The following is a 26,163-nucleotide window of genomic DNA, read 5'->3' on the forward strand; positions in this document are numbered from 1 at the left end:
GGTGGTGGCCGCAGTGACGTGGTGCTCAGCCAGATTCAGCTTCGTGGGAAGGTCCCTGGTGGGCTGGGCTGGCACTGGGGGTGCCCTGGCTCTGTGTCTCGGCTGGGTGGCTGACTCCTCCTGGAATGTATCCCTGACATCCTCCAGGCGGGGCTGGGGCTCCCATCCTCCCAGCGCTGGCTCCCTGTGGACTCAGCTGCCCCCCACAAGCCTGCGAGCCACCAGAGAGCAAGGGCAGGCTGTCTTTGCTGTCCAGATACCTGGCGCAGGAGGGGGTCTCAACCTTCAGGGTATGGGCTGACTCAGTGGGTTTCTCCTCCCTCCAGCTCTAACCCGCCTGTGGCATAAATACATCACTCCTCTGGGTTGTCTGGCTGGTGCAGGCCCCAGGGCGGCGCCCCTTTGAGGGGAAAATGATTCTAGTTTCCATGAGCCCTGGGACTCCCCTGCCTCCCACCACTGCTGTCTACCCTCCCGTTCCAGGTACGCGGGCTTCCTTCCGTCTGACGATTCCTGCTGCTGGAGTCGTCCTTCCTGAACCCCTGCCTTTGCTTAGCCTCATCCCCATCTCTCAGTCCCATCCTGCAGCTGGGCAGGCAGTGCTGGGCCCCGGAAATGCCCTGTTCCTCCCTGGAACACGTGGCCTGTGATTTTCCTTGAGCACAGCATTTTGTGACTTTGGTGTAAACATCAAACACAGCCCCCTTTCCTGTCTTCGCATCCAGGAAATAGGTTAGTTTCAGACAAGCCTGCTTGCTGGAGCTCAGCAGACACCAGGCCTTCCGGCCAGGCCTGGCCCCCCGTGGGCCTCAGAGCTGCTGCTAGGGCATTCAGGTAGGTGACTGTCCTCGGGCCATCTGCCCGTGTCCTGCCACCAGGGCCACCCCAGGGGGCTCTGGGAGACCTGGCAGAGGGTGAACGCCCCATCCATGAGTGAGAAACCCTGGCGGGGTGTGACATCCTCCCCCAGAGTGGGTGCAGAGAGTGTGAGCGGCAGGGCCTCCCTCTCAGGCTGGGGGCTCGGCCTGCAGGGAAATCCAGACTGGGTTTGTAAGTCCTGATTCTTCACCCAGAACCGGCTCTCTGTTGGCGTTGGGACCAGAGACCCCACAAGTGGCCTGTTTGCCTGGACATCTACCTGTACGTCCCCAGGTAAGTGGTGCCTGGGTGGAGTGGCACCTGGCCACCGTCTCCATGGTGGGCTGTGTCTGGAGGAGGAGGACAGAATATTAACCGGGAGTCAGGAGGCTGCTGGGAGGACCAGGAGGGCTGGAGGACTGGGCTGGGTGGTGACCGGCTGGAGATGGAGGCAGACAGGGCGTGTGGCCATGCTGAGGGAAGCAGCTCCCCCTCCAGAGGCTTGGCCAAGCCGGGCTGTTCAGGGGACACAGCGAGGCCTGCTTGGTCCCTGGGCTCCTGCTGGGCCCTGTCTGGCTGCATCCTTGGCTCCCGGAAGCAGAGAAAGCTCCAGAGAAAGCGCAAGTGTAGTCTAGCCCCCAGGCCCTGTGAAGATAAGGGGAATGTTCACCAGGGCCACGAGCTCCATCAGCAGAATGCTGTCATTCCTGTGACGGGCCCAGGGCAGGCTTGAGCCACTTGTAGCCAAGCTCAGGTTAGAGGAAGACCTGGGGAGAGAAAGAGCGAAACACCGGGTTCCGCTTAACTACTCTGTGTTCTTGGCAAGTTGCTCGGGCTCTCTGACCTCAGTTTGTGCATCTGTTAAATGCACATGCAGATACGGGCACCTGGCAGGTGCCTGGTTCCTGACTGTTGGCGAGAGGCTGGGAAGCGTGTCCCAGGTAGGAAGGATCCCCGACAGGAAGAACAGGGGTTCGTGAGGTGAGCAGCTCGAGATGATTCCTTATTCTCGTCTTGGTTAGAACAGCAGGCAGACGGGAGGTGCTTAATAATGCCTTGCTGAGAGATCAGGGTCAGGGACTCCTAAGGTGCCGCCTGTGAAGGTGCCTCCTGCTGAATCCGGAGCTTGCTTTTCCTCTTCTCACCGGCCCTCCAGCCTCAGCCCCGCTGCCCTGGCAGTGTTGGCGGGGGTGTTGATGTGTACACTCTGGAGCCTGGGGGCCTGGCTTCACATTCTGGCTCTGCCACTCACCAGCTGTGTGAGTGGGCCAGTCACTGCATCTCTCTGTGCTTCCCTCCCAGGGCTCTCGGGAGAATAAAGAGAGTGACTGTATCCACAGTGCCTGGCACATACAGGTGTGGAGAAACGTCTTGCTAAAACCCTCATTATCCTCACTAGCTCTGGGTGGCCTTGGGCTCTGGACTCCACAGTTCCTATCTACTCTCTGGGGCTGCAGCACCTAGACCACCCCGTGCTGACCACTCCCTGCCCCAACCCAAGGTACAGGGTTAAGGCAGCCGTTCTCATCAAAGCCAATTTTGCCTCCTCCCGTACCCCTGGGATAGTTGATAGTGCCCGGAGACAGTTTGGGTTTTGACCCAGCGGGTGTTACTGGCATCTAACAGGTCCAGGACAGAAATCCTGTGAACAGCCTACAAGGCCCAGGACAGTTCCACGCTGTCCCCTCTTCTCTTTCAGCCCCTATCCTCCCGACTCACTCCGCCTTTTCCCATCTCCCTTTTACAGTCACAGAGCCTGAGGCCCGGAGAGGGACTGCTGGTTGCTGAGGTCACACAGGCAGCGGAGGCCGGAGTTGGGGGCCTCCCTGGAGGGGCGGTGGAGGGGCGTTGTTCAATCCAACGCGCCTTAGAGAGTCTGCTGGGTTTGGGACTCTGACCCTGACCCCGCCCCAGCCCGGCTCTCCAGGGTCTCCTGATAGCCATTTGCTGGAGTGGTTAGCGCTGGCTGCTGCATTGGACACACCTGGGTTCAAATCATGGCGGCCCCTTGCAGGCTGCATGTTCTGAGCGTGACATTGACCTCTCTGAGCCTCAGTTTCTTTTTTTCTTTTTTTTTTTTTTTGAGACGGAGTCTCACTCTGTTGCCCGGGCTGGAGTGCAGTGGCCGGATCTCAGCTCACTGCAAGCTCCGCCTCCCGGGTTTACGCCATTCTCCTGCCTCAGCCTCCCAGTAGCTGGGACTACAGGTGCCCGCCACCTCGCCCGGCTAGTTTTTTGTATTTTTTTTAGTAGAGAGGAGGTTTCACCGTGTTAGCCAGGATGGTCTCGATCTCCTGACCTCGTGATGCACCTGTCTCGGCCTCCCAAAGTGCTGGGATTACAGGCTTGAGCCACCGTGCCCCGCCAGCTCAGTTTCTTTAGCTGAGGAGTGGGATAATAGTTCCCACCAAATGGAGTTGTGGTGAGAATTAGAATAAATGACTAATGCTCGTGAAGGGCTAGGCAGTCCCCAGCACAGAGGCTGTTGTGGTTGTCCTTGCACACTTGACAAATACTTGTTGGGAGGAAGCAGGAGCTTCCATAGAAAACAAGACAAGAGCCGTGGGCCGGGCCTTGGGGAGCTCAGCCTGGTCACGGACCGAGGAGCAGAGACAGAGGCCCTCAGGACTGTGATGTGGCAGGATGGGGACCCTGGAAGCCTAGGGGAGGTGCCTGACCCAGGCTGGGGAGGGGGCGGGGCCCATGGGATGCTTCTGGGAGGATGGGACAACGGAGGAGGCCTGAAGCCTGAGGCCCAGGAGGAGGATGCAGCGCTGTTCTGGGCTGAGGGAACAGCCGGTGGCCGGGATCCTCAGGACGGGCCCCTCCTCTCCCACCGTGGGTCAGTGGAGGCAGTCCCAAGGTCCACCATCCCCCACCCGAGGAAGCCCTTCTGGCCCCTCCCCCCTCCCCAGGTGTCAGGTTCCACTGGTGTTCAGAGGCCCCACCCACCCCAGCGGACTGCGGACCTTTGTAGGTACCTGGTATATTGAGCACCTGCTCTGTGCCTTGCTGGTATAGGTAGGGGAACAAGACAGCCTCCACTCCCATGGTGCTTACCTTCTGGCAGGGACGAAGATACCATGTCACCAAGTTGATACAGTGTCGTCTTTTAGGTGGTGAAGAACCCTAAAGTCGGGTCAGGGCTAGAGAGAGAAGGAGAGGCTATTTTAGAGAGGGAGGTCAGGGAAGGCCTCCTGGAGGAGGTGACTTAGGCAGAGACCTGAATAAAGTGGAAGGTGTTGGGGGAAGAGTGTCCAGGCAGAGGGAACAGACAGTACAAAGGCCCCGAGGCTGCACCATGCCTGGTTTGTTCAAGGAACCTGAATGAATAACAGGAGGAGGCCCGTGTGGCTGGAGGGAGCGAGTGGCGGGGAGTGACGGGCATCATGAAGGGCCGTGGGAGCTGCCCTGAGGACTTGCATTTTCGCCCCGAGTGAGGTGGGAGCCTAGAGGGCTTCCAGCAGAGAAGAGGAGGATGTGATGGCGTGACGGGGCCCAGCAAGTCTCACCCCAGGGGGTCCCTGCAGCCCCAGGGCTGGGCACCTTCACTGGCCCTGCTTTCCAGAGGTCTGGCGAGCTTCACTCGCTGCTCAGGCTGCACCGTGACCATGTGGTGGGTCCAGGATCCCATGATTTGAATCCGATCCCTGCAGTCAGGAAAGACATATGAAGGAGGAGCCTGTCGCCATGGCTCACTGCTGCTGTGTGGCTCATGGTGCCACCAAGCTGGCATCTGCTGGCAACCAGTGCCTATGCGGCCACTGTTGGTAGGCACAGGCGCCCAAGCACATCTTGGGGATTAAGGAGCAGGAAACAGGCTTCAGAGGGACTTAGGGTCTCAGGTGAGGACTGGGGGTTCAGAGAGAGAGAGCCAGGAGCTGGTGTGGGAACAGGATGGTAGCGGGGGCAGTAGGAGGAGGTGGGGGCAGTAGGGGGCCGGGGCCCCGTTCCAGCAGTGCCTTGGGTGGGGACATGTCAAGCCTCTGGCTGGGGTGACATGGGAAGCCTCTGGCTGAGGGACACATGGAGCCTCTGGCTGGGGGGACACGTGGAGCTTGCGCTGCTCCTGCCCACTCCCACCAGGTCCTGTGGCTTTGGCGTGATACCTCTGCTCTGACGATGGGCATGTAATGGGGGCTTTTGATACCTGGAGAATGTTCTGTGAAACAGTAGACCTTCACGGCTTTGCGGAATAGGCGTGGGAATTAAGTGACGCTGAAAGGGGTCCTTCCATGTGGTCTTCTCGGAGCCTTTAACGTGCTTTTCACAGCATTTGAAACTGTATTTGACCCCTTGACTCTTTTTTCCTTTGAAGCATGTTTGGGGAATCTGATCTCTCTGCAACAGCTGTAATCTAGCACTGCCTTTACCCCAGGAGGCCGGGTGAATGGTGGGGTTCCAGGCAGGTCCTTCTGACCAGGCTCCAAGGCTTCTTTCCATCGTCCTCCCAGGGCCTGGGCTGTGAGCGTGGGGCAGGTGCCCCGTGGCTGCTCTGCTGTGATCTCTCTGCTGCGATCCTGGGGCTGTAAGCTCTGGGAAGGCCAAACTAGGATCTCTGAACTGTGAGCTCAAGAGGAAGCTGGCTGGGGTCAGCCTAGGGAGAACCGTAGGCCAGGCTTGGGGAATGAACAGGCTCGCTGGGGACTGAGGGATAGGGCTCCTAACCCAAGTCCTGACCATTGGGGTGGCCCAGGCAGGACGAGGGCCGGGATGGGTCTCAGGGTAGGTGTCTCCTGGGAGGGCCGCGAGTCTGCAGGGACACAGCTGAGAACAGAAACATCTGATCCCCTGCCTGGGGTCTGGGGTCATCCCGGGAAGCTGTAGATCGGTGCAGCTCACTGACAGCAGACACTCTGGCTAGCCACTGCATGGCAAATTCTCCCCCCTCTTGCCCCCGGACTTTTCATCTCTGCCACCTCTGCCCACCTTCTCTGGCCTCCCCAGCATCTCTGGCCATGGGGTCCCTGTGAACTTGGGCCCCATGTTTTACTAGTGAGGACAGTCCAGAAAGGCCCCAGGGGTGGAAGAGGAGCCGCCCATCACCTGACCTGCCTGCTGTGGGCGGTGTTTGTGATTACGGTTGTCCTTGTGGGCCGTGGGACAGGGAAGCTGGGATGCAGCTGAGATGCACAGGAAGAGAGCCTGCCTCTGGGACTCCTTAGCCTCGGGTCACGGATGGCAGCCCTGGGCTGGGCACCGAACCTCCCTCATCTCCTCTTCTGCCCTAACCTGCTTGCAGCTACCCAGGCTGCACCTGTGGCCACGTGGGGAGGAGCTTCTCAAACTGTGTTGGCGACAGTTTCCTGCCACAGCTTCCGGCCCCAGGGACCAGCTTTGCTACCCTGCACCCATGGTCCTTGGACAAGCCCTCAGTTTGCTGCCTCATCCCGCATCCTCAAGCTTTGTTGGGAGTGGCTCCATGAGTCTTCAAGGAAGGGCTGGCTGGGTTGGAGAAGGTGGAGGGGAGACGGAAGGGTGCACTAGGTGGAGGGTACTGTGTGGATAAAAGTATGAACGTCCTTTGAAGGAAAGCAAGTAGCACAGCTCAGCTGGGGCAGAGGGCTGGGGAGATCCAAAGCAGTAGACAGTAGGGTCTTGAGCAAGGGAGGCCTTGGGGAAGAATTGCCAAGGAGCAGCTTGCAGACTCTGGAGCTCAGCTCTGTGGAAATAGACTGTGGGTTCAGCCAGCCACAGGCAGCATGAGCGTGCCATCTGGATCTTAGTTGGTTGTATTAATGGAAACAGTTGGTGGAGATCAAAGGAGATGATGCCAGCACCAACCCACCTCAGTCAGACGAGAGATCTGGGCGCAGGGAGAGGTGGGTGTGGCAGCATGTATGGCTACTGACAGAATGACCCAAGTAAGGGGACGGGGCTGGGGGAAGGAGAGTGAGCACGATGGTCAGAGGGCGGAGGCAAGCCAGGGGGTTGTGAAGGACCAGAGAGGTCTGTGAGGCTCAAGCAGGAGGGAGGAGTCATCGGTGTCGGCCACTCAGGGGACCCAGGATTGAGGAGGTCGCAGAGTGCTTGTCTGGTGCCCACAGACTGCCAGGGGTGCTATCAGTGCTGGAGAACAGCCTAGGGAGTGGGCGCAGACCGTGGGTCTGGCTGAGAAGGCTGGGAGTCGGGGACATAGGGGCGGGAGTGTAGACAGCCCTTAATCACTTTTCCTATTTTCATTAGCATTTTTAGTGTCCATTGTGTTTGTATCTTCCAATTCCTTTCCCCCTTAATCAAAATTTAGGGTATAAGTTACATACAATAAACTTTTATATCATTTTAGTGAAAATTCTGAGATTTGACAAATGCATACAGCCCAGAGACTACCACATCAATCAAGATACAGACTGTTCCCCCGAATTCCCTCCTGCCCTCTGTCATCACTCCTTCCCCGACCCCCAGCACCCAGCAACCCCTGGCGCGTTTTCCATCCCTGCAGTTGTGTGTGGAATCACAGTAGCCCTTTGAGCCTGGCTTCTCACACAGCCAGAGGCCTTTGCGATGTATCCGTGGAATTGTGTGTCTCCGTATGTTGTTCCACTCATTGCCAGTAGAATTCCACGATAGGCATGTCCCGCGGTGTATCTCATTCATCTGCTGGGAAACATTTAAGTTATCCCTAATTTTTGGCAATTGTGGCTAGAACTGCTATAAAGGTTCCTGGGTAGGTTTTTGTGTGAATGTAAATTTCCATTTCTTTGGAGTGAATACCTCGGAGCCTTCATGACTTTTTTTGTTTTTTTTAGATGGAGTTTTGCTCTGTTGCCCAGGCCGCAGTGAAGTGGTATGATCTCAGCTCACTGCAACCTCCGCCTCCTGGGTTCATACGATTCTCCTGCCTCAGCCTCCTGAGTAGCTGGGACTGAGTAGCGTGGTGCCCGCCACCACGCCTGGCTAATTTTTGTATTTAATTTAATTTATTTATTTATTTGAGACGGAGTCTTGCTCTGTCACCCAGGCTGGAGTGCAGTGGCACCACCTCGGCTCACTGCAAGCTCCACCTCCCAGATTCACGCCATTCTCCTGCCTCAGCCTCCAGAGTAGCTGGGACTACAGGTGCCTGCCACCACGCCTGGCTAATTTCTTGTATTTTTTTTAGTAGAGACATGGTTTCACTGTGTTAGCCAGGATGGTCTCGATCTCCTGACCTCGTGATCTGCTCGCCTCAGCCTCCAAAGTGCTGGGATTACAGGTGTGAGTCACCGCGCCCAGCCCTTATTTTTTGTATTTTAATGGAGACGGGGTTTCACCATGTTGGCCAGGCTGGTCTCAAACTGCTGGCCCCATGTGATCCACCTGCCTCGGTCTCCCAGAGTGCTGCGATTACAAGCGTGAGCCACTTCGCCCAGCCACTTCATGACTTTTTAAAAACACTCTTATGGAATGGTGACCTGTTTCTCCAGGTGGAGCCACAAATGCAGTCCCTTATGAGTCTCTGGAACACCCACCTGTCCAGGACCCCCCTCAAGCTTGGCCCTCCCAACCTCACCATCACAATTAATCGGGTTACAATGCACATCCTGGCCCCTCCTCCAGCTACTCTGACCCAGACCTCACCTGATTCCCATTCCAGTACCTTCCTTTCAGCTCCAGAGCCCATCCCTGGACACCCAGGGCAGAGGAAGCCCCGATTTCACAAAAGCATTCATTTTACCCCTTGGTTTCATTTGCATAACTACGAAGGGCACCCAAGGTCACTTCTCCAATGCAAACTTATGCCTGAGTAGCCTTGCTGGGCCTCTCTTAGTAGAGAAACGCCTCGTAACCGCTATGGAGAGGTATTTTTCCCCAACATTCTGTGAAAACTTACAAATATGCAGAAAATAGAATTAACTGTACACCAACAACTCACCTGCTAGATTCAACAGTTAATGATTTGCTATAATTGTTTTATCACATACAGTTGATCAACACTGTTTGTGGAGTTCTTATTTGTGAATTCACCTACTTGTTAACAATTATTTGAAACCCTAAAACCAACGTGGCACTTTTGTGGTCATTCTCAGACATACAGAGTGGCAAAAATATGAGTCACTCGATACAGATGTTCCCACTGAGGATGTACAAGGCAAACGTTCTCATGCTGCAGACAAGTGTCTTTTCTATGTTCTTTTTTTTTTTTTTTTTTGAGACGGAGTCTCACTCTGTTGCCCAGGCTGGAGTGCAATGGCGTGATCTCAGCTCACTGCAAGCTCTGCCTCCTGGGTTCACACCATTCTCCTGCCTCAGCCTCCCAAGTAGCTGGGACTACAGGCGCCCACTACCACGCCCGGCTAATTTTTTGTATTTTCAGTAGAGACGGGGTTTCACCATGTTAGCCAGGATAGTCTCCATCTCCTGACCTTGTGATCTGCCCGCCTTGGCCTCCCAAAGTGCTGGGATTAGAGGCGTGAGCCACCGCACCTGGCCAGTCTTTTTCATGTTCTATTTGGTGGTGCCACATATTTTGTTTTTTTATTTTATCCTTTTTTTTTTTTTTTTTTTTTTTGAGATTGGAGTCTCGCACTGTCACCCAGGCTGGAGTGCAGTGGCAGTGGCGTGATCTCGGCTCACTGCAACCCTCCACCTCCCAGGTTCAAGCAATTCTGCTTCAGCCTCCTGAGTAGCTGGGATTACAGGCACCCGCCACCATGCCCGGCTAATTTTTTGTATTTTTAGTAGAGACGGAGTTTCACTATGTTGGCCAGGATGGTCTCCAACGCCTGACCTTGTGATCCACCCGCCTTGGCCTCCCAAAGTGCTGGGATTACAGGCGTGAGCCACCACGCTTGGCCTACTTTATCTTTTTAAAGACAGAGTTTCGCACTTGTTGCCCAGGCTGGAGTGCAGTGGCCTGATCTTGGCTTATTTCAACATCTACCTCCTGGGTTCAAGAGGTTCTCCTGCCTCAGCCTCCCAAGGAGCTGGGATTACAGGTGCCCGCCACCACCTCTGGCTAATGTTTTATATTTTTAGTGGAGACAGGGTTTCACCATGTTAGCCAGGCTGGTCTCGAACTCCTGACCTCAAGTGATCCACCCGCCTCAGCCTCCCAAAGTGCTGGATGACAGGCATGAGCCGTCGCACCTGGCCTCATATATTTTGAATGTTTGTGCTTTTTGTTGGTGATGTCACTGGTTAACATGGCCCCCAACCATAGTGCTGAAATGCTGTCTAGCATTCCTAAGGGCCAGAAGGCTGTATGTGCCTTATGGAGAAAACATATCAGATAAACTTATAGTGCTATTGGCTAAGTGTTCAATGTCAGTGAATCAACCAGGTATATTAAATAAGGTGTCTTTAAGCAGAAACTCGCAAAAAAACAAGGTTATGTCTTGATCAGTTGATGAAAATGTAAACAGAGGCTCCTAGGAATCTAACTCTACATTTCCCCTAGGAGGGATAGTTCTATATTTGCTAGTTCAGTGTTTGCGTTGACTTTATAGAACTGCGGAGAACAACAGGAGTCAACTGTGTCTCTCTGGCTGTCTAACCTTTTATCCGTCCCTCTCGCTCTGTGTGTCCATCCATCAGTGTTATTTTGGGGTTTGCTCTCAAACTAGATTACAGTCCTCAGTTCCCATCACTCCTAAACATTTCTGCACACAGATTGTTACCGAGGGTTCAATATTTTATGTTTCTTTTTTAATTGAGGGAGGCACATACAATTAAATGAACACATTCTCAAGTTTTGGCAAGATCAGACACTTGTGTAACCCAAGCCCTGTGAATATACAGGACGTCACCATCACCCCAGAAAGTTGAGGGCAGGCAATTTTAAGTTATCTGCCTTACCAGATGTCCATCCATCTAAATAGCCTTAATTCCTCCTCCCCTCAATCACACGTTTTGTTTGTTTAATAGCTGTATCAAAGTTCACTTTGAGATTAAACCCTAATGTATTTAACCAGTCCCCTAGGGATGGATATGCAAATTAGCATATGCTCCGTAGAAACTTGCCAAGGAAGGCAGAGGGCAAGGCGAGGGGGCCTGCTAAGGCCGAGGGGAAAGCGTCAGCGGAAGCGACAGGGGAGGCTGAGAGGTAGGGCGCTTGGGTGAACAAAGCTGGGTGTGGCCTCAGGACTTCTGTGCATGCCGTCCCCCTCTGCCTGATGCGCTGTCCCGCGTGCTTTTTGAAAAGTTGGCTCCTCCTTCAAAAAGGAGCTCCACTCAAATGCTAGCTCCTCGGAGAAGGTGACCGTCCTAGCGAGAGCCACGTCCTCTCTCTCTTAATGTCACTCCACTTACTTCCTTTGTAAAGCCGACCTCAGTCTGTAATGATAGTTTTTGTTTCTTTCTCAGTTTATCTTACGGCTCTCCCTCCATAGAATGTTGCGTTCGGGAGGGAGGGGTGGGACCGCGTCTGCCTGGAGCGTGCATATCCCCAGCACTGGGCCTGAAACACAAGAATTCAGCACGTGGTTGGGACACGAAGGGATGGGTACAGGTGTTGGTGCTTGGGGACCAGTTGGCGTGCCTGAGTGTCCACATAATGTCTCTGGAAGTCAGAGGGGGGTTTGGGACTTCTGGATCTGTGCCCAGCAGGCTGCGGCTTCTCTCCAGGTTGACTCTGGCACAGAGCAGGCTCTGTCCCCTTGGCGCGCTCAGCCTGCGGCACTGATGCCCTCCACGCAGAGTCTCTTGCGCCGTCTCTGGGCCCCACGCACCGGGTTCAGGAAGGCCCTGATGTGCCTCCGACCCTCTGTGAATCCGCAGGTTTGGGGAGGCCCGGGGCGATGCCAGACCCTGCGGCGCACCTGCCCTTCTTCTACGGCAGCATCTCGCGCTCCGAGGCCGAGGAGCACCTGAAGCTGGCGGGCATGGCGGACGGGCTCTTCCTGCTGCGCCAGTGCCTGCGCTCGCTGGGCGGCTATGTGCTGTCGCTCGTGCACGACGTGCGCTTCCACCACTTTCCCATCGAGCGCCAGCTCAACGGCACCTACGCCATCGCCGGCGGCAAGGCTCACTGTGGACCGGCCGAGCTCTGCGAGTTCTACTCGCGCGACCCCGACGGGCTGCCCTGCAACCTGCGTAAGCCGTGCAACAGGCCGTCGGGCCTGGAGCCGCAGCCCGGCGTCTTCGACTGCCTGCGCGATGCCATGGTGCGCGACTACGTGCGCCAGACCTGGAAGCTGGAGGTGAGAGCGCGGCCTGGGGCGCGGGGTCTGGAGAGGCGTGGCCCGAGAGGGGCAGTCCGGGGTTTGGGGGGATAGGATGGAGGAAAAGGTCGTCTTCCCCATTCAGTCCCCTTTGGAAGCTGGAGAGGTGGGGCACTGGTTGGGGAAGAACCTGAAAGGAGGCCTCAGAGGTAGGGGCTCCGCGGTGGCGGTCGCCTTCCGCAGGCTGAGCGATGCTATGGTGCGCTACTGTGCCAGGTGGGAAGGTGGAGGGATGCACGGGACCGGGCGAAGGCGAGGCTTGGACTGGGGGCGGGGCTGAGAGGAGGGTGCGCGGGGCTAGGGTGAGCCCTTAGGGTAGGGCGGCTGTCTGGGAAGATGGGCTGTAGTCTTGCACAGCCTGAGTGACGCCACCGTGCACAAGTACCTGAATTAGGTCTTCAAGCTGGAGATACGCTTGGGGCCATGCTGGAAGGTGGGGGTGGTTCCTCCCTAGCTGGACTGGGGAGGGGACCATGGAGGGGGCAAGGAAGTGGTCCTCGACAACCTGCGTAACACGTGCTAGGGGCGCCTGGGTGAGGTGGGGTGGGGAGTCCTCTGGGACGGGGCTCCCGGAAAGGGGTTCCTGTGGCGAGCACTTAGCCACACCTACAGACCTCCTCGACTCTCCTTTTATAGGGCGAGGCCCTGGAGCAGGCCATCATCAGCCAGGCACCGCAGGTAGAGAAACTTATTGCTACGACGGCCCACGAGCGGATGCCCTGGTACCACAGCAGCCTGACGCGTGAGGAGGCCGAGCGCAAACTTTACTCTGGGACCCAGACCGACGGCAAGTTCCTGTATGTGGGGCCCGGGGTTTGGGTGCGGTGAGGTCTGGGGCTCGTTGGCAGGGATCCTGGGGACTGGGGCAGACGTGAGCGTGCAGGTGGGCCGTGAAGGTGTGCCTGTGCTCCCATGTGCAAGTGGGTTGTGCGTTTCTGATGTGCAAAGGAGCTTGCGCATGGGGAAGTAGAGGCAGTGACCAGGAAAGCCTCCAGAGTCGGTCCCTTGGCCTGGCTTGGAATCCCGCTTCTGCCACCTGCTGGCTGTGGCCCTTGGGGCAAGTAGCAGACCTTATTTGTCTGCCTGTTTCCCCTCCTTCAATCAACAAATATTTACTGAATACCTATTGTGTATCAGGCACTGAGGACATGGCAATGAGCCAAACAGACACAGTGCCTGTCTTCATGGGGCAGGTGGACAAGAAAAGGAATCAATAAAATAGAGGCCCTGTCAGATGGTATACGTGCCATGTGTGCAGGTGGGGAGGGGCTGCAATTTTCGATTAGGTGGTGGGAAGAGGATTCCTGAGAAGGTGGCTTTTGAGTAAGGGAAAGAAGCTGAGGAGTGAGCTGTGCAGCTTTCAGGGGAAGGGTGTTCCTGGAAAATGTAATGGCTGGTGCAAAGATCAGGAAGCAGGAGTCTACCTGGTGTGTTCCAGAAACATTGCCATGTGCCTGGAGCTGTGTAGGTGAGGGGGAGAATGGGAGGAGGTGAGGGCAGGGCAGGGACTTCAGCTTTTTGCCCAGGTGAGGTGGGATCCCAGGAGAGTGATGAAGCAGCCCCCTCTAACTGTCCTGTGGTTGAATCCCGGGAGAGTGATGAAGCAGCCCCCTCTAACTGTCCTGTGGTTGACAGCAGTACCTCCCCCCGGGGTCCTCTAGGAGGATGACATGAATTAGTACGTGTGAAGCGAGAGGATGGTAACTGACATAGGAAAAATGTGGTAAATGTTAGCTTTTCTATGTGGGTGAACGTGCGTGTCTGAGCCACAGCTGAGGCCGTGTGGCTGTTTGTGAATTTGCTAATGTGAAAAAAATCTCTCAGAAGCTCTTTTTAAAACTCTGAGTGTTTGACAGCCCTGCTGGGGCTGTTGCTTTCTGGTTTGGACGCGGGATCTTTTCTATAACAGATGGTATCCAGGTGCAGCTGAGGTCACTCAGGCCCCAGAATACAGAGAAACTGGTGCTGCCTCTTTCCCATGACCTCAGGAAGCCCAGTGTTTTCCCCCAAGAAATCTGTGGGGACAATTCCTGGGCCCTCCTTCTCGTGAGTGCTTCTTGGCCTGAGCCCCTGCCCGGCAGATCCCTCGGGTCACCTGCTTCCCCCAGGGCTGTTTCCTCTCCTGAGGTCAACCCACTTGGAGGAAATGACCACATCCCTTGATTTTCCTCACCCATGTGACGTTTCTGTAGATTGCCTGCAGGCTTCTTCGCAAGATGCAGCTCCCTCTCCAAGAGTCTGTTGTGGGCTGATAAAACAACTCTTTTTACCCTACCGTACAGATTCAGATTTAGGCTGTAAATTGGAGTGGAGTTTCCCAGGCTTCTGAGGGAGTTCTTAGATACATGTTGCAGATAATACTCAACTGCTGGCACAACTTCTGAACAGCTCAGGACAGGGCTGTGTTCTCTAGGAGGAAACCTTTGCATTTGTATCCGTTAGCTTTTGCTATATAACAAACAGCCCTAAGATTTATTGGCTCAAAATCACAGTTATTACTCTTCCTGATTCTGTGAGCTAACTAAGCAGTTCTGGTTTGGGTCATCTAGGCTGGTCCTGAATAGGCTGGGATGGCTACACTCACATGACTGGCCGTTGGCTCAGTGTCACCTGGGTGATGGGGATGAGCTGGCCCAGTGGAGTCATCATCCAGCAAGGAGCTGGGGCTTGTTCGTGTGGTGGTGGTGCAGGGTTCCCAAGATCAGTCGGAGAGGAGAGGACAAGTTCAAGCCTTTGTTTCTGTAATGTCACTGATGTCCTATTGGCCAAAGCAAGTCACACGACCAAAACCAAAGTCACTATAGGGAAGGGACTCCCTAAGGGAGAGGAATGCAGGGAGCCATTTTTGCAAAAGGTTGGTTGTAGGATTGGATCAAGGGGGTTGTTCATGAAGGTATGGGCATTGTGAACATGGGTGTTGGGGGCTGTCTCTCTTTCCTTTTGGACTGTCAGCCTGAGGGTAGGGGCTGCCTCTGGAGGGCTCTGTCTTGCAGTACATGGTGATGGCTGGTCCAGGTGTTACCCACCTTCCTCCAGATGTTGCATCACCCCACCCCAGGTGTGACCCTCACCAAGAGGTTACTAACATTAGCTCACACGTCTCATGCTCATATCCCCCTTGTCCAGACATGTTACCCCAGGTGCCTGAGAGTCCAGGCTCTCCCCAGGCTGGACACAAAGAAGGCTCTAAGCCCTTCCTATTGATGTAGCTGATTCTTTCCTCCCGTCTCTGCTTTCTCCTTCATAAAATGTAAATTCATCTGTCTTTGATTTTATAATCTGAGTTTCTACTCTGGTTTCCCCCTACATCCCCAATGTAGTTTTTCATCCCCGCAGTCTCTGTTCTTAGTTTTCCTTTCTTGTTCTCTTTCCCTCCCCGCCCCATCTCTCTTCTTCATCCTGCACTCACACACACACATACAGGTCGTGATTCTGCCACTGTAATGGCTTAAAAATTTCCCCCAGATTCCCTAAAGCCTCCTGAGAGTGACAGAGGATTCTAGGGGGTGGGAGAGTGAGTGGAGGATTGAACAGGTGGGATTTGGGCCCCCATTCCGCTTGAATGACAACAGCAGCTCAGCTTTGATCTGTTTGCTATCTTAGGCTTCCACATATAGTATTGTGTGGCAAAGCTTTCACTGCCCGAAGGAAAAGTTCAAACACTTTTTGTGTAACACAGCAGAGCTCATGACAGGTTTAGAGTTAACCAGTCTACTGAGATTAGAGGAGTCTCAGGAGGGCCAGGGCCAAAAGCTGTAAGCAGCTGTCTGTGCATCGCATGTCAAATTGGCGTGCAGTCTCCCAGGCAAATAGGACCAGCGTTGGCAGTGGGAGGGTGTGGCTAGGAAGGAGAGATGCCCAGCATCTGGGCATGACATAAAGCCTGTGGCTGGCAGTGAGGTCCAGAAACAGCTGGCACAGGGGTATGAGGGACAGTGACCATTCTGGGTAAATGTCAAGAGACCAGAAGCAGCTACAAGGAACCCGGCTCCTGGAAAATTAGGCAAGGCACGCTTTGGACAGAAACTGTGAGAGCTTCTTCTTGCGGTTCCTGAAGTCTATAACAGCTTTCTCAGGGCTCGGGGTGTGAAAGAAAGACACGTGCCACTCAGGCCTAGAGCGAAGACCAGGACCATGCTTACCGTTGAGCACAGTTCATAGTTGCCAAAGAACGGATGGAATTGTACCCAAGCCTGTGCGCTGCCAACGCTGGCCTGTTTCTGTGTTATTGGCAGCATTTTATGGAATCGGCTGATTTGACTTGAAAAGAAACTTGCCCTGGAAAGGGCCTTTAAGAGAGTACATTGTCCAGTGTTTCTTTTTTTGAGACGGAGTCTTGCTCTGTCACCCAGACTGGAGTACACTGGTGCAATCTCAGCTCACTGAAACCTCTGTCCCCCAGGTTCAGTGATTCTCCTGCCTCAGCTTACCTGAGTAGCTGGGATTACAGGCGTGCACCACCACGCCCGGCTAATTTTTGTGTTTTTGGTAGAGACAGGGTTTTGCCATGTTGGCCAGGCTGGTCTCAAACTCCTGACCTCAGGTGATCCGCCCGCCTCAGTGCTCCCAGGGAGACTTACTCAGCCTCCCAAAGTGCTGGGATTACAGGCATGAGCCACCACACCTGGCCTGTCAAGTGTTTCTTACCCTCTCCTGGACCGCAGACCTCTTTGGAATCCTACTGACTGCCCCTTTCACAATCCCCCAAAACATATTCACCTCAAGGACTTTGCAGACAGTTATACAAGATTATGGTTGGTCCTGAACCTCGTCCTTCGAACCCTTTTCAGGTCAAGAAGTTATGATTTAGACCAGTTATCTCATTTTATACATAAGGAAACCGAAGCCCAGCGAAGATTAGCAGTTTATTCAGGGTTTCACAGATAATCTGTGACAGAGCTGGGTGTTAGTCCTAGGTAGCAATTAACTGTAGAGTCAGAAATGCATTTGAATCCTGGCTCCACCTCCCACCTCTTACCAACTCTGCAATTTAGGCAAGATACATAATCTTGTGCCTCAGTTTCCTCATCCACAAAATGGAGATAACAATATTACCTACTTTGTGGGGAGTGCTGTGATTATAGGACAAATATGTGAAGAATTTAGAACCAATATCTTAATAAATAAATAAATGGTAGCTCTTTTTTTTTTTTTTTTTTTTTTTACAATCATGAACCGGAGATAGATGGAGCTCTTAAAGGTTCTACGTATTATTTTAAGAGCAGAGATACAAGTTCATTTTTTAGCCTATACTTCTGGCTTAAGTGCAAGTTCCAACTGCAAGAACAAAGAACTGCCACTATCTAGCATTTTTTTTTTTTTTGTAAATAAAGTAGAATTTATGGTACTGAAATATATGTGGTGATAACACCAATGTCTTAGCCTGTGTGGTTATTATCTGGCAATTTGTGGCTGCTCTTTATGAACTCATGTGTCTCTTTCCAAAGAGTGTATTAGTTAGCATTTGCTGTGTAACAGTGTGCTATATTCACACCCTGAAACGTAGTGGCTTAAAACAATGGTCATTTACAGCTGGGTGTGGTGGCTCACACCTGTAATCTCAGCACTTTGGGAGGCTGAGGCAGGCAGATCACCTAAGGTCAGGAGCTTGAGACCAGTCTGGCCAACATGGTGAAACCTTGTCTCTACTAAAAATACAAAAATTAGCTGGGTATGATGGTGAATGCCTGTGATCCCAGCTACTTGGGAGGCTGAGGCAGGAGAATTGCTTGAATCTGGGAGGTAGAGGTTGCAGTGAGCCAAGATCATACCATTGCACTCCAGCCTGAGTGACAAGAGCAAAACTCTGTCTCAAACAAACAAACAAACACCAGTCATTTATTCACTCTTGTTTTACTTGGCAATTTGGCTGGTTTGCTTGGTAATCTGGGCTAAGTTCAGCTGGGTGCCTCTTCTGCTGGGTTTTTGAGCTTACTCATGTGGCCACAGCCAGATGGAAGATTGGCTGGAGCTGGATGGTCTCTGGGATGGCCTCACTCACATGAATGGCTATTGGCCACTCATGTGGGGCACCTTGGTTCTCCTCCATGGGCCTTCTCTAGCAGGCTAGCTTGGAGTCATTCCCATGGTGTTTGGAGAGCTGCCAGGAAAAGCAAGTGAGGGCAGGCCAACCTCAATGCTCAACTACTTTTCAAGTCTCTGCTTGTGTCATGTTTGCTAATGTCCTGTTAGCAAGGCACATGGTCAAACCCTGATTCAGGAGACAGAGGAGGAGACCCCACCTATTGATGCAAAGAGCTCCCTAATATTGTGGCTGTTTTTCTCCAATATTCCACACGGAAGTTTAAATAAACAAGGAGGAAATTATTAGTTCCAGAAGAAAGAATGAAAGAGACAGACAGAGGGCCGGACACGGTGGCTCATGCCTCTAATCCCAGCACTTTGGGAGGCCAAGGTGGGCAGATCACGAGGTCAGGAGATCAAGACCATCCTGGCTAACACGGTGAAACCCCGTCTCTACTAAAAATACAAAAAATTAGCTGGGCGTGGTGGCAGGCGCCTGTAGTCCCAGCTACTTGGAACCCGGGAGGCAGAGCTTGCAGTGAGCCGAGATCGCACCACTGTACTCCAGCCTGGGCGGTAGAGCAAGACTCCATCTCAAAAACACAAACAAACAAAACAAAAACAAAAAAAAACAAAACAAAGAGACAGAGGAGGGGAGATGGGAGGGGAGGTTTGCTGTTTGTTGGTGAGTGACTTGGCATCGAGTCCCTTGGCATCGAGTCTCCGTTGTCAGTTTAAAACTTCAGGCTGTGACCCTTAGGAGGTGCTTTCACTTCTCACAGTCCCTGGAGACCATCACCTCCCGGCCAGCCTGCCAGCTGCCTCTGACTTCCACAGCTCCGAGACCCCCAGGGCCAACAGCCTTCCCTCCTCACTGGAAAGCTGCACTTAACAGGAGCTTGTGCCAGTGACTCAAAATAGAAATGTTTTGTAGGAGATGTTGACTGGTGTCACTGCGGGGTTTCACGTGATGGCGTTGCATCTGCTGTCCCCGCCTCATGTCTCTGTGGGACGTTTGTTTCCTAATTTGTGGCAGGCTTCTCTTCCTTGCCCGTTTGTGTGCCCTCATTGTCCCCTGCCTTGATTTCCCATCTCTCCACGTTGTCTCCAGACTGTTGTGGGCTAGCCTGGGAACTGCCCCACCCTTCACTGCACTGTTCTTTGGGGAACATGCTGTCCAGGAATGGAGGCGATGTTCACAGCTGTACCTCTCTCCCTCACTCAGGGGACATTTCCCAAGGAAGGGCCTCATTGCAAGGTTGCGCCCACGGCTGCCTTGCTCACTGCCATATCCCTGCACTCAGAACAGTGCCTGGCCTGTGGTCCACAGTCCGTAAAGACTTGTCCAGTGAATGAAAACCCGCAGGCAGGGCCAGGCCCGGTCTAAGAATTTGCACCTTGGAGGGTGCAGCTCACAGGCCATCCCAAGGGCTCTTCTGTAGGGCAGTGCAATCCCTGAGTCAGGAGTTGGCTGCTTTTGCCCTCCACAGCTTCCATGGGGCCAGCTGCCCTCCCTCCTCACTGGAAAGCTACACTTGATCCTGCAGTAGAGGCTTGTGCCAGTGACCCCAGACAAAACTGTTTTGTGGGGGATGCTGACTGGTGTCACTGTGGGACTTCATGTGAGGGTGCCAGTGTCTGACACTAAGTTGGTCTGTGTGTATGGGGGATGTGTGTGTACTCAGGGCTGGAGGGGATGGGGGGACAGTTTCTCACCCCACAAACACACCACCTTTGAGGAGCTCAATTCCCATCACAGACATGGAAGATTTCTATATTTATTTTGACAAAATTCCAGCAGAAAGCAATCGAGGGTCTCATTCTAGGAAAGGTCCATCTATTATGGAACTGGTCAGTCTTGTGATGAGAAAGTGACTTGTTCTGATTTGCACAGGGTGCCCTGTGAGCTGGTCATGGAGCTGCACCTACCTGTGTGGGTCTAGGTGGAAAAGGCTTTCTCTCCCGAGGAGAATGGTGCTAGGTCTACCTGTTGAAGGCTCTGTGTCTGTCGTAGAAGACCAAGTGCCCCCCATGGTTGGCTGACTGTGTGGCCAAGTGTACCCTCAATGAGTGCCTGTAGATGGCTCTCTCCCTGTGGATGGCAAGTGTCTGGCCATGGATGGCCAAGTGTTCAGCCATGGGGGACCAGGTGTTCCCCAGTGGATGGGTGTCCCCCTCCTCCACGGCTGAGTGTCCACTGTGGATGGTCAGGTATTCCCCGTGAATGGCCATCTGTTGGCTCTTGGAGGACTGTGCATTTTCCTGGGAACACAGCCATGGCCCCTCCACCACCCTCTGCCACTCAGCCCATCATCAGCAGATCTGGAGGCGATGGGGGCCTGGCCTGGCTTCCCCAGTCCCTGCAGCTTCTCTGCAAGGCTCCTGGGTGTGGAGCCCATAGGGTGTGTGTGGGGGGAACCGGGGCACAGTAGGAGGCCCCCAAGTGGCTCTAGGGGTTACATCCCTTCTCTTCCCCTGCCAGGCTGAGGCCACGGAAGGAGCAGGGCACGTATGCCCTGTCCCTCATCTATGGGAAGACGGTGTACCACTACCTCATCAGCCAAGACAAGGCGGGCAAGTACTGCATTCCCGAGGGCACCAAGTTTGACACGCTCTGGCAGGTAGGCCACCCATGCAGCTTGTTCTGGGAGATGTTGTGCTCCGATGGGGTGCCGGGCTCTGGTGAGGAGAGGAGCCTCTGCTAGCTGCCTGCTCCCTGCAGCTGGTGGAGTATCTGAAGCTGAAGGCGGACGGGCTCATCTACTGCCTGAAGGAGGCCTGTCCCAACAGCAGCGCCAGCAGCGCCTCAGGTGCCTGCAGCGGGCAGGCGGGCGGGCAGGCGGTGGGCGGGGCGGCAGGAGACCTGGCCCCCAGCCCTCACTGGTCCTTCTGCTCCCCCAGAGGCTGCTGCTCCCACGCTCCCAGCCCACCCATCCACGTTCACTCACGTGAGTTGGGGGCACCTGGAGTGTGGCCTTGGGGATGGAGCTGGGGGGTGGCTGTGGGGGAGGCTGGGGTGCCTGTGGAGCAGAAGAGGTTGTGTCTCCACTGTCTATGGGAGTCCTCAGTGGACATGGGTCTCATGAGAGGGGATGGACATCCCCAGCTCAGGCCTTGCTGACTCTGTGGCCTTTAGCCTCAGAGACGGATCGACACCCTCAACTCAGATGGATACACCCCTGAGCCAGGTGAGCGGGCAGAGGTGGGGGTGTGGGTTGGGGCTCATGCCAAGCCGAGAGCAGAGTCCCTGTCAGGGCTGTGGGGTTTCACAGGGACGCTGTGGGCCGGGCCGGCCTGTGGCAGTTGGCTTGGTTAACCCCGTGACACACATGCGCATGCCCATCATGCCTGCCTGTGCGCACGTACGTTCCAGTGTGTACTGACGTGCAGGGAGCGTACCTGGCCCCGCCTGGGGCTCCCCAGACACACGTTTGTGGAGCGCCTACCATGTGTCAGTCACGTTCCGAGGTCACTGTGTGTATGAGCCACCGAGCCCTCCTGACATGCCATATGAGGTGGCGATGGTGATTACCCTCACTTTACAGATGACAGAGGGAGGGCTCTGTCTACTGGGATGTGAGGCAGTGGTGGGGGCGGGATGTGAACCCAGAATGGACCCCAGAGCTCACACTCCTAAAATGCTCTGCTGCGGGTGCTCCTGTGTCTCATGGGTGGGTGCAGACCTGAACACGTGTGTGCACAGAGAAGATACATAGTTACATGTGCACCCAGAAGCTCAAATTGGAGGCCTTGTAAATGTGGTTGTGTGCTGCATACACAGACAGTGGCAGGCCTGGCCATAGTTGTACACGTACGAATGCACACACATGCACACCGCAGCTGGCACAGTAATGGTGCCACGTGGATACCAATGCACCTGCTCCTAGAGTCCACCCTCCTGTGGCCTCATGGTGCACCCACAGCTGTGGCTAGGAGTGTATGCCAGTGCCTGCGTGTGGATGTGCAGGAACACGCATGGGCACCCACCTGCCTGTGCATGCTCCAGGGACGGCACCCTTGTCTGGGGCTGGTGCTTGTCGGGGCTGAGGCTGCCCTGCTCCCCACGCCACTGCCCCTGACCTGGGAGTATACGGCTGTGTGTGCCCAGCACGCGTAACGTCCCCAGAGAAACCGCGGCCGATGCCCATGGACACCAGCGTGTATGAGAGCCCCTACAGCGACCCAGAGGAGCTCAAGGACAAGAAGCTCTTCCTGAAGCGCGATAACCTCCTCATAGCCGACATTGAACTTGGCTGCGGCAACTTTGGCTCAGTGCGCCAGGGCGTGTACCGCATGCGCAAGTATGGCCGCCCCTGCCGTGGCCGGGGCTCCGCCGCAGGGGGGCAGAGGGGGGTGGCTTCACCAGGCTGTGGGGTGGGCACCGGGATGTCTGTCTCACCGCAGTTTGCCTGCGAAACATACTCTGGGGCAGGACATTGCACGCTGCAGGATTCCCTGAGAGAGCGCGGGACACCTGAGGGGGGTGGGATGTGGGCCTGGGCAGGGGGAGGTGGCTGAGCTGCAGTTACCCAACCCAGCGGAGCTGCAGTGAGGTCCCCGATCCGTGAGTCCGCTGGCCCCTGACAGGCTGCCCCTGGGCAGGGTGTCACTTTGGATTCCTTTTGGCAATGGGCTGTTCCCGGTGAGCAACCCGGCTGGGAGCTGTCCTCAGTAGACACTCCCGGCCACAGGGACATTGAGCCCCTGGGTGCCAACCTGGGTGGCCACCACAGTTGTCTACCACACAACTCAAGGGAGAAGAAAGATGGGTGGGTGGGGGTGTGGGGCCGAGCAGGGCCAGTGCCCCTTGCCCACACGCCTCCTGTGGCCGGGTCGAGCAGGAAGCAGATTGACGTGGCCATCAAAGTGCTGAAGCAGGGCACAGAGAAGGCGGACACAGAGGAGATGATGCGCGAGGCACAGATCATGCACCAGCTGGACAACCCCTACATCGTGCGGCTCATTGGTGTCTGCCAGGCTGAGGCCCTCATGCTGGTCATGGAGATGGCTGGCAGTGGGCCGCTGCACAAGTTCCTGGCCGGCAAGAAGTGAGCACCGGGTGGGCCCAGCCATCGGGTGGGTGGGGCCGGGGCTCAGCCTGGGCATGGTGGACACAAACCCGCACGCATGCATGTGTGGGAAGGACCTGGCTCAGGGGCAGAGAGGACGAGACAGTGGGAGACAGTGAGGAGGGAGCAAGGGCCTGGGCGGACCTGACCGTTCCTGCCTGGGAGTCCAGGTGAGTGGTGCTGTGGCTGCCTCCTGGTGGCAGAGGCCAAGGCGAGGAGTGCGGTGGGTTCTGGGGAGATTCTGATGGCAGAACTGCCAGGGTTTGCTGACGGATTGGGTGTGAGAGAAAGAGGAGCTGCTGGAGAGGACAGTGGAGGAGCCACGTGGGTGTGCACGTGGGGACGGGGACAATCAGGCCACATTATCTTTGAGATGCCTGTGACACCTCAGCACGTTGGGGGTGCAGGCAGAGGTCTAGACTTGGGAGTCATAGCGTGTGGGTGATCCCTAAAACCTCGAGACTGGATGAAGGCAGGGGTTTTGCCTGTTTTGTTCACTGCTGTGTCCCCAGCGGGTACTCAATAAGCGTTTTTGAACACGTGGTCACCTGGCTCATGCCCAGCTGGGTCAGAGAAGTGTGCTTTGCCCCTGGGAACTTGGCTGGTCTCCCAGCTGACCCCGCCTTCCCCGCCACCCCAGGGAGGAGATCCCCGTGAGCAATGTGGCCGAGCTGCTGCACCAGGTGTCCATGGGGATGAAGTACCTGGAGGAGAAGAACTTCGTGCACCGTGACCTGGCGGCCCGTAACGTCCTGCTGGTTAACCGGCACTACGCCAAGATCAGCGATTTTGGCCTCTCCAAAGCACTGGGTGCCGATGACAGTTATTACACCGTGAGCCTCGAGACCCCTGTGATGCCCGGGTGGATAGGCTGGGTGGGTAGAGGGTCCCCGAGCCCTGACCCAGCAGCATCTCCCCCTCCCCAGGCCCGCTCAGCAGGGAAGTGGCCCCTCAAGTGGTACGCACCCGAGTGCATCAACTTCCGCAAGTTCTCCAGCCGCAGTGATGTCTGGAGCTACGGGGTCACCATGTGGGAGGCCTTGTCCTACGGCCAGAAGCCCTACAAGGCAGGCGCGGGCAGAGGCGGGTGGGCGGTGCGGTGGGGAGGGGGAGGAGGAGGAGGACCCTGGTCACTCACAGGTGTCTCGGCCCTGGTTTGAGTAGAAGATGAAAGGGCCGGAGGTCATGGCCTTCATCGAGCAGGGCAAGCGGATGGAGTGCCCATCAGAGTGTCCACCTGAACTGTACGAACTCATGAGCGACTGCTGGATCTACAAGTGAGTGCCGGTGGGGAGGGGACCCGGCCAGGCTGACCCCTGGGAAGTCCTGGTGCTGGATGAGTTGATGTCAACATAATGCCATCCCACCGAGCTCTCTGGCCTTCACCCAGTTCATGGCCCTTGCAGCCACCCCTACCCGCCCACCCAGCTCTCGGACACACCAGGGTTTGCTGTCCTGCTCCAGTGTGCCCCGCCCTGCCACCCCGCCTGTGGGCCTGTGCCTCAGCATCTAAAACCTCAGTCATCACTCAACACATGGACCCTGCAACACACAAACACATCCATACTCTGCTACTCAACCTGTGACACCGACACTTGGGGCATGAGATGGTTCTCCACTTCCCAACACTCCAGTCCCCACCAGCCAGCACGCAGCACCCAGCTACCAGACAGGCGAGCACTGAGGTACCAAATTCTCATCTGTTCCAGCCTCCACCTCTGCCTGGTTGAAGTCCAACCTTCAGACATCTCAACTCCTAACACCATCAATATCCCACCTTCCCATCAGACAACAGGCAACACACACCCAAACAAGCGGATACCCTAGACTGCCCATGCAACGTGTGGACACTCTAACGCATGACTCCCCACCGGCCAGCACTTAGGACACTGACACCCAACTACCCAAGCAGCCCAACAGAGAGACACCCTCTCTGGCCGATCCACCCTCCTGTGACACGTGTTAATTCGACCTCCATCAGGAAACACTCAGGGTACCACACCCCGGTACCCAAAGAGGCTAGCACCTAGCATCCCAACCCAGTCCACGGGTACCCCATGCCCAGTGCCATTAATACTGCAGCTCCCCACTGGCCAGACCCACTGCTGCGCTCCAAGTACCATTAATACTGCAGCTCCCCACTGGCTAGACCCACTGCCGCGCTCCAGGCTTCTGCTGCTCACCAGCCCCGCACTCCCTCTTGTCTAAGCCCTCGCCCAGCCCACTGATACCCTGGCCCCCTGGTGCAAAGCATTAGCTTTCTGTATCCCAGGTCCCCATGGTCAATAGCTGCCACTCTGACACCAAGTCCACTCAGTCCGCTGAGTCCTCACTGGTTAATGCTCAGTAGAGGGTCATCCCAGCACCCTGTGTGTGGGCAGCTCTGCCTCTTAGGCTGTGTGGCATCGCCCAACGCTCTCACACCCCAGAGGCCTCTCCACCACCCAATGTCCCACCACCCCAACAGCCCTGCTGACTTTCTGAGCCCCGAAAATCTACCTCAGCCAAGCACTGTGCATGCCCACCCTCTAGTGAAGCTGGGTCCTGGGGGTGTGGTCAGCAGCCTGGATGTACCCCAACCCCCACAGGTGGGAGGATCGCCCCGACTTCCTGACCGTGGAGCAGCGCATGCGGACCTGTTACTACAGCCTGGCCAGCAAAGCGGAGGGGCCCCCGGGCTGCGCACAGAAGGCTGAGGCTGCCTGTGCCTGAGCTCCCACCGCCCAGGGCCGCAGCCCTCCACGCTGGCTCTTCCCCTGCCTCAGCCCCACCCCAGGCCCTGCTGCCTGGCTGAGCCCTGCTTGGTTGTCTCCACACACAGCTGAGCTGTGGTAGGGGGCGTCTCAGGCCATGCTGGCCTTGCATTCCCTGCCTGGCCCCTGTCCTCTCTGACTGTGGAGCAGGGAGGCCCGGGAGGGTGGGGCCGTGCAGCCTGGGCTGGGGGCTCCCGGAGGGCCCTGAGCTGAGGGGGTTGCTTACACAGATGCCTACCTCTGGGCCCTGACACTGGAGCCTGGGTGTCCTTGGGTGGTCAGGTGTAGATAACCAGAATAAACTCAGCTTCCCTCTTG

At 55.6% G+C, this 26,163-nt stretch overlaps 1 protein-coding gene across 4 annotated transcripts; it reads left to right on the top strand.

Annotated features, from left to right (window-relative positions):
• ZAP70 (zeta chain of T cell receptor associated protein kinase 70) lies at window positions 1–26,163 on the top strand. 4 transcript variants are annotated; one of them, XM_017871849.1, is made up of 15 exons: window positions 1–483; window positions 726–834; window positions 1,074–1,152; window positions 11,557–11,978; window positions 12,636–12,796; window positions 20,506–20,644; window positions 20,746–20,833; window positions 20,925–20,971; window positions 21,160–21,211; window positions 22,132–22,324; window positions 22,865–23,071; window positions 23,733–23,925; window positions 24,019–24,159; window positions 24,257–24,369; window positions 25,681–26,163. In XM_017871849.1, the coding sequence occupies exons 4-15, from the start codon at window positions 11,577–11,579 to the stop codon at window positions 25,802–25,804; spliced, it is 1,860 nt and encodes a 619-aa protein (XP_017727338.1). In that variant the 5' UTR covers window positions 1–483; window positions 726–834; window positions 1,074–1,152; window positions 11,557–11,576; the 3' UTR covers window positions 25,805–26,163. The 4 variants fall into 4 exon arrangements, with proteins under 4 accessions (XP_017727338.1, XP_017727339.1, XP_017727340.1 ...); XM_017871850.1 differs by having other exon boundaries at window positions 1–290; XM_017871851.1 differs by having other exon boundaries at window positions 726–1,152.

Source organism: Rhinopithecus bieti, unplaced genomic scaffold (genome assembly GCF_001698545.2).
Source record: "Rhinopithecus bieti isolate Rb0 unplaced genomic scaffold, ASM169854v2 scaffold_6935, whole genome shotgun sequence".
Taxonomy (NCBI): domain Eukaryota; kingdom Metazoa; phylum Chordata; class Mammalia; order Primates; family Cercopithecidae; genus Rhinopithecus; species Rhinopithecus bieti.

What these genes read in the sequence shown, in the direction of transcription:
- ZAP70 (XM_017871851.1), top strand. Translation starts at nt 11,577, where the DNA reads ATGCCAGACCCTGCGGCGCACCTGCCCTTCTTCTACGGCAGCATCTCG. An exon ending in GCCAGACCTGGAAGCTGGAG is followed by an intron (nt 11,979 to 12,635) that starts GTGAGAGCGCGG and finishes CTCCTTTTATAG; the next exon opens with GGCGAGGCCCTGGAGCAGGC. An exon ending in ACGGCCAGAAGCCCTACAAG is followed by an intron (nt 24,160 to 24,256) that starts GCAGGCGCGGGC and finishes TGGTTTGAGTAG; the next exon opens with AAGATGAAAGGGCCGGAGGT.